Source organism: Dicentrarchus labrax, unplaced genomic scaffold (assembly GCF_905237075.1).
Source record: "Dicentrarchus labrax unplaced genomic scaffold, dlabrax2021, whole genome shotgun sequence".
Taxonomy (NCBI): domain Eukaryota; kingdom Metazoa; phylum Chordata; class Actinopteri; family Moronidae; genus Dicentrarchus; species Dicentrarchus labrax.
Genome location: NW_026136730.1, coordinates 870,022 through 884,659, shown reverse-complemented (window position 1 = coordinate 884,659; position 14,638 = coordinate 870,022). Strand labels below are relative to the sequence as shown.

Here is a 14,638-nt window from a genome sequence, read left to right as displayed (position 1 = left end):
TCCTGCTAATTCTAAAAATGTAGAAATTTTTCTATAGAGCTAGAGGGATCAAATCCAAAGTTTCTGCTAAAGTCCATCTCGTACACAATAACCAGACACTGTATAATCTGTGTATCAACACAGCGCCCCCCTAGTTTGATCTGTGGTACTGCACCACCTCATTAATAAGGTGAACTGCTGATTTTAACACAGAATCATCATTTATCCAAGAAACCTCAACTGCTACAACTTTAACACTTTGACTGCAGATATCTTATCTGACTAACTTCAGCTTTGATGTAAGGCAAAAAAACACTGAAACCCAAAACAATGAACATCAAGAGACGGAATAAAACCTGCCATCTTCATCATCTTCATCAATCATCATCATCATCATCTTCATCATCTTCTTCATCACATTCATCATCATCATCAATCATCATCTTCGTCTTCATATCATCTTCATCATCATCTTCGTCTTCGTCCTCATCATCAACATCCTTATCTTCGTCTTCATCTTCATCATAATCAATCATAATTATTATCATCATCATCATCAATTATCATCTTCGTCTTTATCTTCATCTTCCTCATCAATATCATCATCATCATCATCTACTTCATTTTCTTCATGATCATCATTATCAATCATCATCAACATCATCATCTTCAGCATCATCATCATCTTCTTCATTTTCTTCATCATCATCATTATCAGCATCATCAACTTCATCATCATTATCATCATCTTGGTGTTCGTCTTCATCTTCATCATCATCTTGGTGTTCGTCTTCATCATCATCTTCGTCATCATCATCATCACTATCATTTTCATCTTCATCATCATCTTCATGATCATCCTCGTCTTATAATCTTCATCATCATCATTATCATCTTCATCTTCATCATCATTTTCGTCTTAGTCTTCATTATCGTTTTCATCATCATCTTCTTGAACATCTTCATCATCATCATCATCTTCAGCATCTTCGTCTTCATCTCCTTAATCTTGTTCATCTTCATTATCGTAAGTATCGTCATTATCATTGTAGGGGATACACTACTTTTTCATTATTATTAGTATTTAATCACTAGTGATTAATAATACACTCGTAAATGGGGCACCACCTCCTTGTTTAGCTACTGGAATAATCTGGAGGAAATTATTCCGCCGATCTAATCAAATCAATTTTAAATCAATTTATTAAGTTTCAAAATCTATATTTAATCTCATACTTCTGAAGTAGTGATTTTTACACGATTCATTGATTTCCCCGCATCAAATCAAACCTGCACCAACAAGGACATACGGTTATATATGTTTATTAACTAAACTAATGCAGAGTAAATAGCATGAAATGATAAACAAACAAATGACAACAAGTAACAGAATATGTGGACAATATATGAATTATTACTATTAGGTGATTCAGGAGCGATGGTGGATTTTGCGATGCGGCAGTAAGTTTAAAATATTACGAGTGTAAATTTTAGAACTGAGAGGCCCTGATCCAAAATTCTCTTAAACTTAAAAGATGGGAATCAAAGCTTACAGACAGACACCAGCTCTTCTTCATGTGTGTGAATCCGGCCGTGTACCAGAGAGTCAGCCTACTTTGTTTGTAGATGGAACTTGGAAGGATTCCAGGTCCTTGGCTTTCAGCTCAACTGCGGCTTTGCGTCACTGATCCAACAGGCTGAGGGAAGTTGCGTCTCGTCCCTGGTACCAGTGGCAATCTCTCCAAAAGGCCCAGCGCGGCGTGTGCGCTAGTGAGCGTTGGGGGCAAGGTGGCTGGAGAATAATGTCTTTATTCGGCTGGAAACGTTTATACGTCTTCTTGAGCAGTCAACTACTGCGACGTCCTTCTGGCTGATGATAAATGTCTTAGAGGTTGGTCTTCAGCTCTGATTGTAAACTAATTCAGCTTCTTGTTTAAAAATAACTGGAGGACGAAACGCTGGCCTGGAGAATTCTCCAAGAAAGTCCAAGAATTTGATTAAATTCACTTTCTGTGAAAAGGCGACAATACTTGACGATAAGACTACAAAAATATAAAAGAAGAAATTCGTTTGTGTCTTTAGCTTTCAAAATAAAAGTACTTGAAAAGTACTTCAGCACGGCAAGTTATTACTTGATGAAAAATTAGTACGTGTCGCAAACGAAGTAAAATAAAGTACAGAAATTAAAGAAAAAGTGCGAATAAATAACGAGTTGATACAAGAGAGAAGAAAAGCGAGAGCGAAGAGAAGATAAGAGAAAGTGACCGGAGTCTATCTCTTATAGCTTTTATTCTTGAGGCGGAACTGGACGAGAGGAGCTGACTGCGCGCGTCACTTCCTCTGGTGATAATTTGATATACGTAACTTTATCAACTTACTCCTATCGTGTTTTAAAGTTTCGAGATCATAATTCACCGTTCACAGAACCCACCATGACTTAATACATAGTTCACATGTTTTAACATAACATAACCGAAATTACTTAATGTAAAAGAAAAGTGGAACTGATTAAAGTCATTAAATCATTAAACACACACAAAACAGCACTGATGGACTGTACATATTTCGTATAGTGCTAGCTTAATCCTTGTTATAACAAATATGTGTCAGGCATTTACTTATTGTATTACTATACAGTTATCAACCAAAGTCCGTTTTGAAAGTACCTTACGCTATACCAGAACCTTACCAAAAGGTGGCACTGTGGCTCCATCAAACATTCAGAGATTTTACACATGATTTTGTAACTTAGTCCAATCTGATGACAGAAACATCAGACAAACATTACATTTGCGTCCTTCTCATGCTGGATGGCAATCTGTTAATTAGGAGGAGATGAAATTTTACCATAATACTCCAACAGAAGTAAATCTATATCCATGCAACTGTTGTTACTGCTTCCTAGATTGGAATGTCCACTATCAAAAGAAAACATCGTAATTTACACTTTAGAGGAAGGGGTGTCAGAATGCCAGATGTGGATTCCAGAGGAGTTTCTCTCTGGAGGTGGACCTGTCAGACTAAAAGAGATGTAAACACATTTCAGGGATATCTAACCCTGATTTACAATCAAAAAGGCATTTATGTTATCATACACGATCCACTTTAGGTGTAGGGTGTCGTTCTGATCTGTGGAGAAGTCAGTGTTCTGTTAAAGAGGATAAAACATATTGACACCTAGAGATCCCATCTGAGAATCTGAAAAGAACCAGGCTCTCTGTGCAGGAGACTGTCGGCGCCACAGTCTCACCTCCCCTCCTGGGTCAAAAAGGTCAAAGGGAAAGAGGAGGCCTTGAAAACTCTCCTGGTGGAACAAAATCAAAATAATATGATGATTGTTGAATTAAGAGACAGATAAAGCGTCTCTTGTAGAGGAAGACGAGGACAAGGTCCTACATCATCATCATCCATCATCCTCATCTTTGTCATCATCATTATCATTATCTTGTTATGGTGAATGTACAGTCTCCTAGCAACAAAATGAACAAGCTAACAGCATTTAAGTGGAGCCACGCAGAGTACCGGGAGTCTGATGTGTTTCACTGAGACATTACGGACCAGAACGTCATCATCGTACATCCCTCCCTCTGCAAACCCAACATACGATGAAAAATGATATTCACAACCTCAAGTTGACAGTGATCAGAAACTGGAGACACTACTCAAGTTATTAAATCTTCCTACCCTTACAGAAGACCAAAATAAAGCTCTAATATCTCATTTAACAAGAGAAGACATTTACTCTGCTGTAGCCAGATTGAAAGCCAATAAGTCCCCAGGCACAGACGGATTCACTGCACAACGCCATAAAACTCTAAAAGAGGCCCTGACACCTATTTTATTGACAACATTCAACTGGGTTCTGTCAAAAGGGGAAACTCCAGCATCATGGAAAGAAGCAGTTAGTTCAGTTACACCCAACGGGGGGGAAGATAAACTGGACTGTGCAAACTACAGACCCATTAGTGAGCTAAATCTTGCTTACAAGCTGTTCACTTCAATCATCACTAAAAGACCAAATATTTACCAAAATGTTCCTGGAAAGAAAACGCTGTCCTGAAACAGGTTTCTAATGCAGAATAAATACAATCAGAGCATGATCGATTTCAACTCCAACTTGGACCCTTCAGTCACAAAGTGAGATCACTTCTAAATACGTGTTAAGAGCTCAACAGGCTTTTCACTAAAGGAATTGTTTGACATTTGAGGATTCTTGCAGAGAGATTTTGAGAGGATCGACATGCTGAATATAAAGCTAGAGTAAGGTGGCAGTTAGACTGTTGTTTCTGTACCAATGAAACAAACTATATATAAAGATGTTAATGAGTGAGCTGTAGAGATGCTGGTATTGTTGGACTTTGGACAGAGCCAGGCTAGCTGTTTCCTCCTACTTCCAGCCTTTATGCTAATGTGACCAGGGCAACTAAGCGCCCTGACAGCAAGTGTGACAACGCCACCCTGGGACTTTCACCCAGAGAATACCCACTTTCACAGGTTCTTATAGTACAGAGAAAAAGGAGCAGAGATGTGAATTTCCAGTTTCGACCACTACATTTATTTACACAGATTTAATGTCACTCTCAAAAAACCATTTGGGATAGGTTAATATTTACGATTTATTACCAAAATATACTTATATTCACTAAACAGGTAATTACCAGTACAAGGGGGAGGGGGGCTGTCAGGGAGGCCTACAGGAATGAGGGAGTGAGAGAAAAGGGGGGTCACCACCACCAGTAGGTACAGGGAAGAAGAGATCACACACACTGCAAAACAATAAAGCACATAGTTAGAAATACACAGCAACGTAAGCATGCACATAGAACCCAGACAGGGGGAAACCCTCCACCCAGTAACCCACCACCTGTAAGCCTATGACAGCCCACCTGTACAAACACTAAAAAAGAGCTCCACTATATCATTAACTCACAAGTTTGGTTTATGAAAGATGATAAATAAATCCGACAACTAAATTAACCAAGAAAACACAAACCAATTATCAGAAATTAACAATCTACACAGTAAAACAAGGTAACCATATACAATAAATACATTTGTAGAAGGGCAAAAACAGCAGTAGCCAGAAGACTAGGTCATGGGAACAGACACCATGTTCCAGTTCCTACTGTAAAGAAAACACATACAAAATATATAGTGACATGTATATAATATAAACATTAATCCAAAAACATATGTTTCAGTCATTAAAATCTAAAGACCACTGAGAAGAATAGTACACAAGACATACAACTTAAAGATTAACATACCTGCGAGTTACATGAAGAATTTATCCAACTAGAATCTGGCACATACACACCACTCTTCTAGTGGAGGGAGCAGCAACTACCTTCAATTAGCTCCCATATTCCTGCCATTACACCTGCACAGATGTGAGGGAAGAATTTAATGCATATGCCCACTATATGATAAACAAGCCAAGAACAATTCATACCTTAGTTGGGCATCGGCATCCCTCAAACAACTGTAGAGTCAGGGTAGGGTGAGGCAAAACCTACTGCTGACTGCTACACAGCTACATTTAAGGACTGAGAAGTGATTAGCCTCACCTGCTGACAATCAATGGTTGCAGGGTGTGGCTAAACTAGAGTGGGGAGGGAACGCTACCCATCACACTAAGCTAACCAACTCACAACCACTCTCACAAATTGAAGTGAAGTTTCCTTTTTTCTCTTTAACATTTAATTATGAGCCAAATCCCCTGACTAGTACAATATAATAATAGTTTATTTTCTATTTTAAGGTTAATTCTGGGTAAAATGATGCTCCTTAGAAAAAGCTGGAGCTCCCAGTGATGCAATAAATGTAGAAGATGAGTGTGTTGAACTGGTAGATTTGTGGGCAGAGCAGATATCACACAGCTTTACATTTAATTTCAGACTGGTGTGCGTGAGCACGAGCAGTAAGGACTTTGAGCTACCTTTCTAGATTCCAGCCCGAACTGTGCAGTAAGTTCACTTCTCATTGATCATATTACACCAGGCTGTGCTGCTCTTCAATCACACACAAACTATATCAATATGTTCCAAAGGTTATGATGCAGTCCAGAGGAACCAATCCTTGAGGAGTGGCCACTCGATGGGAAACACCAGATTCAAAGTGAGCTTCATTATTCCAGTCGAGAGATGAGAAATCTCTTCTACAAGTTTGGACATCAGCACTTGCTGTTTGGAGCTCTACTTGTAAATAATCTGCCTTCGTGTGATAAAGGTTGTTCCAGTTCAGCAGCACAAAGCTGCTCATTTAAAGACGTCGGGGAGCGTGAACAGTCACATGTGAAATGAACTTTGCTTGTGCAGCTCACAGCCTGTATGCAGACCTACAGCTGGAAATGAAAATCCAAACTGAGCTTCTGCAGTTACATTTTATTGGAGGGGGATTTTTTTTAAAGTGAATTATTTCAGTTTTCATTGGTTTTTCTACATGCTGCTATACTTCCAGTGGTGACACTAAAAACAGGGCAAAGACAGAAAGACGATCGCCAGGGGTTAGTTAACCTTGGTGAGGCTAAATAGAAGGGTACAAACATCCTCATAGAACTGGAGTTACATCCAGATAACTTCTCGTTCCTTAAAGCCCCTGTGTGTGGAATTTAATTTGATTATAACAGCTATCAAATGTTTCTGTTTGTTGTGCAAATGCTACACACAGGAGCTTTAAAATATCTTCACATTAACATCAATATGTTCTTCATTCATTCCATTTTCCTGTCTTCTAGAAATCACATTTATATCCAATTAATTAAAACAAAATGCAGACCAGATTATATTTTATATCCACATAATGAGGAAATATGTCAGTAAAATGTCCACTGACAACATATTTAATTTGTTCTCCACCAAAACATCCAATCTTACGATACAATATCCGTTTGTAGGAACTTTTTTATGGTTCTGTTTTTTAGAGACTTTAGAGAAAGATCAACTTTCATTGTTTGTTTGTCTATCTGTTGATTGATTCTCTGAGAAATGGACGACATAGATTTTGTAATTGTGTGTCTGTTTGTGTTCTTCAAGGCGTTGGAAACACATATCAGTGATTTGGTTTGTTAAAAATCTGCTTTAAAGTCACAACCAATAGGTCTACAGTTCTATTTAGAGATTAAATTATACTTTTATACAGAACGTCCATATCTACAAGAGAACTGTCATACATTAGTTCATATTTGTTATATTACAATGAGATCAATGGCAAATATTGATTAAAGTCAGTCTCAGTCAACAGAAAACACATTTTCCGTTTTACTGTTAAATATTGTTAGAAACAGTTTAGTTCATATATTTTTGAACTCCAGCAGAAAGAATTGTTGTACGTCTCAGTGTTTTCTCTTTTCTCTGTATTGTTCTCATGCCGTTTGCATTCTAATACTTTATGTTTGTATCATAGATGTGTATATTCACCGTTATATACCTGGATGTACATATTGTTTGTGTTTATGAGTCCATCAGTCATCTGAGCCCACTGACAGTTCTTTGGTCACGTTGTAGGAACATTGGTGAATATTTAAGAAGCAGTCTTCAAGGCTAAATGTGAGAGCAGAGCATTAGTAAAGAATTCTGAAATACTGAGGTTATGATGGTGATTTCTTAAGGTTCCCATGCATCCTGGAAAACCTGGGAAAGTCCTGGAAAATGACAATATTTACCAAAATGTTCCTGAAAACAAAACTCTGTCCTGAAAGAGGTTTCTAATACAGAATAAATACAGTCATAATCACATTGATAGACTTTATTCATGATCATGTGAATGTGTTTTTGGTGCTGGTCCCAGTGGGATTCAAACTGTAACTGTGCATCACAACCTTGTTCTGTTTTTATGACACATTTTAAGTGTGTTTGTCTTTTAGGAAGTTTCACAAAGCTTCTGCCCTCTGCTATGAGCCAATAAAGGTTTAAAATCTGATTTGAATCATGGTCCTCTTTGTCTGCATGTAGAACAGTGTTTTTTAATTTGAAGCAAAGCAGAGCTGAGAATTTACAGCATTAATAAAAACCATTACCAGCTCAATATGTGACTGTGCTATTGAATAATAGTTGTGGGTTTTTTGACTCATATGAGAAGAATATTTGACAAGAGTGAAGCATTGTGTTGCAACGATATAAAAAATACTAAATCACATCAGTGAAATCAATATTTTCTTCCTTTCATGGTCATTAACCATCATTTATTACGGTAATTCAGTTTATGAAATCAGGGTTTTATTTGATCTTGTGTGCTGGCTTTAATTTCAAATCTAGATTTATCAGTTTAAGTCAAGTTGAACTAAATGAAGTCAGTCAGAAAGAAAGTATTCACATCACCAGTTCAGTTTTCACTGCACACAGATATTGCATCCATTCAGATAAACCAGTCTGAGGAAAACAGTGGAAATGGTGACATCTGCTGGCAGAAAGCAGCTCCAGCAGGAGCTACAGAACATGAACACTGGTGATAACAACTGCTTCAACATTGATTTCTGTGGGAAAAAGCTCCACAGGTTGACTTTATGTGTCTGTAATGGGAAAACTAGCAGAGTCACACATAAAACTGTAAGAAACTGAACTTCATTTGGATTAAAAAACATGATTTATTTGTTTGACAGCAACAATCAAGATAGCATTATTTGTTTTATAGACATGATTAATGAATATAAAGTCTAGAATCTGCATATTAAACACTTCTGATTTTATTTTCCATCAAACATTATATACAAAATGAAATATTAAAGCACTGACTTTCCACCAAAATCCAGACAGAATCTGTTTGTAGTCAGTTGAGAAACTTCAGTAAAGCCTTGATTGAATCCAGACTTTGTTCAGGTTTTATCTACTTCATTGATTATAATATGAGAAACGGCTGGTATTGGTGGGAATAACCAGAACTTCACACATGCAATATCAACTTCCACTGTTGTTCAGAAATATGTGGAAATTAACTGCACTACTCCAGCGTTCCACAGGGTGGAGCTGCAACAGAAAGCAACACTGAAATATCCAATTCAATGTGTTCATCTACAGTTCTGTTGTCATAAACAGAATGAATGTGTAGAGGCAGTTTGGGTTCAGAATATGTGAATGAATGAAAGAATAAAATCCAGGTGGAGGTTCCAGGTGGAGGAGGTGGTTGAGTGTGGAGCAGAAGGAGTGGAGGAGTCTCAGTGTGTCTGCAGAGACTGTGTAGAACAGGGGTGTCAAACGTACGGCCGGCCCGCGGGCCGGAACCGGCCCGCCAGGGGGTTCAGTCCGGCCCACGGGATAAATCTGCATTATTGAAAAAAATAAGAATAAACTTAATTTTCTTTAAAATCTGCAGTTCCTGTATTGTCCGCTAGTGGCGCTGTGTTTTAGTCAGTTCTATCGCTTTACCCGCTTTTTCTGTTGACCCTGGCACCCTCTTCAGTGAAATGTCTTTGTCAAAAAAGAGAAAAGTGGAGACAGAGTGTCTGATTTTTCAAGAAAAATGGACCTCTTCCTATATGTTCACGGAGGTGAATGGGAAACCCGTGTGCCTGGTGTGCATGCAGCAAGTTTCGGTGCTTAAGGAATACAATATTCGGCGCCACTATGAAACTCAGCATGGTGAAAAATACAAATTGAATTGTTGGCGGGTCTGAGGAAACAGCAATCTGTTTTCAGCCTGAGCCGAGAGGTCAGTGATGCTGCGGTGAAAGCCAGCTACGTAATTGCAAGCCAAATAGCATTAGCCTCAAAGCCATACTGTGAGAGGGAGTTCATCAAAAACTGTACAGTGGCGGCTGGCCAATAGAGGGCGCTAGGGCGCCGCCCCCCTTGAGCCACAAAAATAAAAAATAAATAAAAAATTAAAATAAATAAAAAAATTAAAAATAATAATAATGATAAAAATATCAGTATGTCAATATTTGTGTGTTTGCAATATGGAATGCACCCAGTAATATGTGTAAAATATGATATAAAATCATATTCACAACCTTTCCTCTGCCTGTCTGAAGCCTCATCAGCTCTAGCCGATAGAGAAAGCGCCCCCAGGAGGCGGGTCTATGTAGCAGTTAAGCCAATCGCTAATTTAAGATATGACTGTATATCACAAATATCTGCTTGTGTGTCCCCGTGTATGCAAAGTGTCCTCCTTTTTGATGTGAAGGAAATGGCCACCCTAACACGGAGCAACCGTCGATAACTCCAGGTAATATGTAATATATATATAATTCTTCGTTGTACATGTTTGTACAGTTATTAAATAAATATTTGAGCACTTTCAAAATGTATTCGTGTAAAAATATTTTGAATGGGGAGGAGTAGTGACATTTACAAAGTTAAAAAAAAGTATCGAATGAAGTACTCAATTGGTATCGGTATCGTGTTAAGGGTACTGGTATCGGTACTGGTATCAGTACTGGTATCGAACATTTTTAAATGATACCCAGCCCTACTGACTATTTCACTGAGCACTGGTGTTCTGCAGTTTATGTTAAATTGTATTGCGATGGTTACAGAAACAAAAAAGTATGGCACAGCCCCACCGACAATATTTTTCACCAGCCGCCACTGATGCTGAAGGCTGCCGAAATTGTGTGTCCTGAGAAGCGACAAGCTTTTGCCAATATTAGCTTGACGAGAAATACCGTGGCAGACAGGGTTTTGGGATTTGGACAGCCAACTAAAACGCAAATCGGAGTCATTTCTGGCATTTTCTGTTGCAATTGATGAGAGTACTGATATTACAGACGTCGCTCAACTGGCCATATTCATTCGTGGAGTTGACGAAACTTTGACTGTCACAGAGGAGTTTCTCGAGTTGGTGCCTATGACCGACACCACAACAGCTGAGGACATTTTCCGCTCCGTCGTTGGAGCGCTGGACAGAGTCGGGGCGGACTGGTCCCGCGCCGTAAGCCTGGCTACTGATGGTGCGCCGTCAATGATCGGGAAAAAGGCAGGTGTTGTGACAAAGTTCAGAGAGAAAGTACAAGCCGCAAATGGAGGGGGTGATTTTTGGACATTTCATTGCATTTTAGGAGGAGCCAGAGGAACCTGATTGTTTCACAGATGGTCTGTCTCATGTTCTACTGTCAGGATAAAGTGAAAGCTTCAGCAAATATGACAGAAGGTTATTTTTTATAAATGTTACCTACTGCAGCTTTAATGAATCATAAAACACAATACAAGCAACTCTTAGGTTGTTCATAATATATTTAGTAAAAGGACAATTCATTGCATATAAAGATTTTTATTATTTACTTCTTCTTCTTTGCACTAATACAAAGAAAAAAGTGGACTTATTGATAGTTCCATGTAATTTGGGAATGAGTTTACTGGTCTGGCCCCCTTGAGATCCGATTAAGTTGTATGCGGCCCCCAGACCAGAATGAGTTTGACACCCCTGGTGTAGAAGGACAGAGCAGCAGCAGAGCAGTCCAGATACACTGATGATACTCTGTCACATCCAGAGGAACACACAGGGATGATGGTGGACTTGACATTGTGTCTGACAGTGGAGCTGATCTCAGAGCAGTTCAGACTGCAGCACTGAGAGTCATCTCCACTGGTTGTGATTCCTCTGTCAGTCACTGCTGGATGAAGCTCTCCTCTCCACTCTACCTCCCAGTAACATGGCCCAGTCAGAGCTGATGCTGCTGCTTCAACCTCTCTGGATCATCAGGACACAGCTGATCCTCCAACACAACCTCCTTCCTCACCACTCACACTCTGACTGAGATCACTTCCATCTGATGAGAGAAGAAGACAGACAACAGAAGTCATAAATCAGTGTTTACAGTCTCTCTCTGTCTTTCTGTCCAACCCTGAAGTCTGTCACCATCCTCCTCTCACAGCTTCACTGAGGAAAGCAGCAAATACTGGATCTTTGCTTTGATACTAACTGTGTTTAGTACAATACTGCTGAAACCAGCATGGACTGATTCCAACCCTCTACTGACCTCAGAGTCTCCAGTCTACAGTGTGGACTCTCCACAAGATCAGACAGCAGCTTCACTCCTGAATCCTGCAGATTGTTGTCAGTCAGGTCCAGCTCTCTCAGATGGGAGGGGTTGGACTTCAGAGCTGAGACCAGATAATCACAGCTGATCTCTGACAACCTGCAGTAACTCAATCTGAATAAAGAATAAAAGATGTAAGTTTAGAAGACAATGTTCCTGTTTGAAATCATTCAGTGTTTAATAATCTGTTCAGAGCTGAAGAAGGTTTAGAATTTACAAGTTTATAAAATGTGAACAAAAGACATCTACAATATTTCTTTTAGGAATAGTGGAGTCATAAAATCAAAGCATCTTCAGTTTAAACTATTCAGTCAATATAAACATCATATAGCTTCATAACAATGTTGGAAACAGCAAATACTGAATATATTTGTTATTGTCTGATTGTTGAAATACAGATTATTGATTTATTTATTATATTTATCATTTTGTCACATGTGACCATTTACCAACAATTATAAACATTCATTTACTTTAACAACTAACAGTGGACATTTTCTACAGTTTCTTTAACAAACACAAGTCTTTGTGACTGCAGACTAAATTTAGTTCAACAAACATTAAAATATGAACAAAAGCAACTTTACAACTTTATGGATGTAAGTTATTGTAGTATAAAATCTAATGCATGCTGATGACTATTATATGCTAAAAATTCTAGTAATCACACAGTAATCACACAAAATAATGGTATAAGCACTATATTTTAATCACACACAGAAAAATCAAGTAATGAGCACTGTATTCAAGTAGAGTTGATTTTATGGTTAATATGATTTAAGTAAGGTTGATTTTATGTGAGCACACAAAACTGTTAATGAAGTAGAGAGCACCATTGTTTTAGTAAAAGTTTGATTTAATGGTTTGATTTAAAGTAGAGAAGAATATTGAATGTGTAGTTGTAGCAAGAAATAAGTAATGTTAGTACCAAAAAACATGTGAATGATTGTAACACAAGCTTTTTGTCATTTTATAAGGTTTATAAAGATTTAAAAATACAGTAAAAGACGTCTATGACATAATGGTGTGAGAAAGAAGAGCAAAAAGAAAAGGTCTAGGCATACTGCCAAAGGCCAGGAAGCCAGCAAGGTTAATGATAAGAAGTGCTCAAGCCCAGCACAAGGCACAACAGGCCCTGAGTCCTGCAGGATCTGTAGTAAGACTAGCGCATGTGCAGAAGGACTGACTGTGTGATAACAAGTGCTCAGGCCACAGGTGCAGAGGAGCTGAGGGTGATGTAGACAAGACAGTAGAGGGGACAGTCCCAGGTTGGTGGAATTTTCCAGACATTTCCAGGGGGATGGACACCATTATGTCATGGATCAAAAAAACTGACAGTTGGGCGGGACTTATAAGTGTATAAAAGGTGATGTTCTGACATGAAAATTCAGTCTTTCCATGGATGACTCAGGTTTTAATCTTCTGCAAAGGGAATAAAGCTCTACTTCTACTGCCTACTTGGATGAATCCTGGCTGTTTCTTTTCCATCTAAAGGAAATACTATTTAGACCTAATTTTCCATTCAAAGGATAATATTAATGGACCTGATTTGGATTTAAATCTGAGATGTTGGATATAATCTTCTGATCAGAAAAACCTGTTTTATTGAGAACCAACATTATGTATGAACATAAATTAGGTTCAGTTGTTAATTAAATGTAGCCCTGGATAAAATACTTTTAGACTTCAAGATGTGGATAATTCATGTAGTCATCAGACAGTAAATAGTTTAAAAAGAGAGGTTTAACATGTATAAATATGGTTAAAAACATGGATATAAATACTGTTTCAAATGTAAATGGAAGGTTAAATATGTGTTTAAATATAAGATGTATAATCTCTACAGTTCAGAGGTCAAAGGATGAAGTTCATGTAGATTAACATAGTTTGTTTTATATGTATCTGTATTACACACTGTATTCAGCCTTACAGCCTAACCTGGTTCATGCATGATATGTCAATCTTTGTGTTTCTTTATTGTAATTGGACTGTTCTGGATTAAACAGCCAACCAAATTACATTCTCAGGTAGAGAGTACTTAGTCGTACCCTGCTAGCTCTGGTGTTTGTGGAGAAAGGCAGAAGCTGATTAGTTATCCTAAGGGTTTGAACTTTTGTGATCAACAAGAGGTAAATATGAGTCTGTGAACTTTTTCCTGTACTGTGACTTATTGTTATAGTGGAACAAACGAGTTGTTACCAGCATGGACTGACTCCAACCCTCTACTGACCTCAGAGTCTCCAGTCTACAGTGTGGACTCTCCAGAAAACCACACAGCAGCTTCACTCCTGAATCCTGCAGATTGTTGTACCTCAGGTCCAGCTCTCTCAGATGGGAGGGGTTGGACTTCAGAGCTGAGACCAGATAATCACAGCTGATCTCTGACAACCTGCAGTCCCACAATCTGAATAAAGAATAAAAGATGTGAGTTTAGAAGACAATGTTCCTGCTTGAAATCATTCAGTGTTTAATAATCTGTTCAGAGCTGAAGAAGGTTTACAATGTACAAGTTTAGAAAATGGAAACTCCAAACACACATGGCAGTTAGGATTAGGGATGTAAGGATGTATCGTGACACGAGTAAAAATCGGTACAAATGTGACGATTCGCACCGGTTGACAGAAAAAATGAATCACGGATGCGAGAGACGTAGGATATGTTCTTTTTTACGGTAGGCAACAACTT

General features: G+C 38.4%; 2 protein-coding genes across 2 annotated transcripts in view; one reads left to right on the top strand and one right to left on the bottom strand.

Moving 5' to 3' along the window:
• The window catches only part of LOC127359481 (NACHT, LRR and PYD domains-containing protein 12-like), a 126,169-nt gene that overhangs the window by 57,611 nt on the left and 53,920 nt on the right, over positions 1 to 14,638 (bottom strand). The window contains exon 10 of the mRNA XM_051393286.1: positions 14,184 to 14,357. Coding sequence (XP_051249246.1) covers positions 14,184 to 14,357 — 174 coding nt within the window. The remainder of the gene's footprint in view (positions 1 to 14,183; positions 14,358 to 14,638) is intronic.
• The window catches only part of LOC127359522 (GTPase IMAP family member 7-like), a 245,257-nt gene continuing 233,620 nt past the window's right edge, over positions 3,002 to 14,638 (top strand). The window contains exon 1 of the mRNA XM_051393445.1: positions 3,002 to 3,011. The gene's annotated coding sequence lies outside the window, so the exon portion shown is untranslated. The remainder of the gene's footprint in view (positions 3,012 to 14,638) is intronic.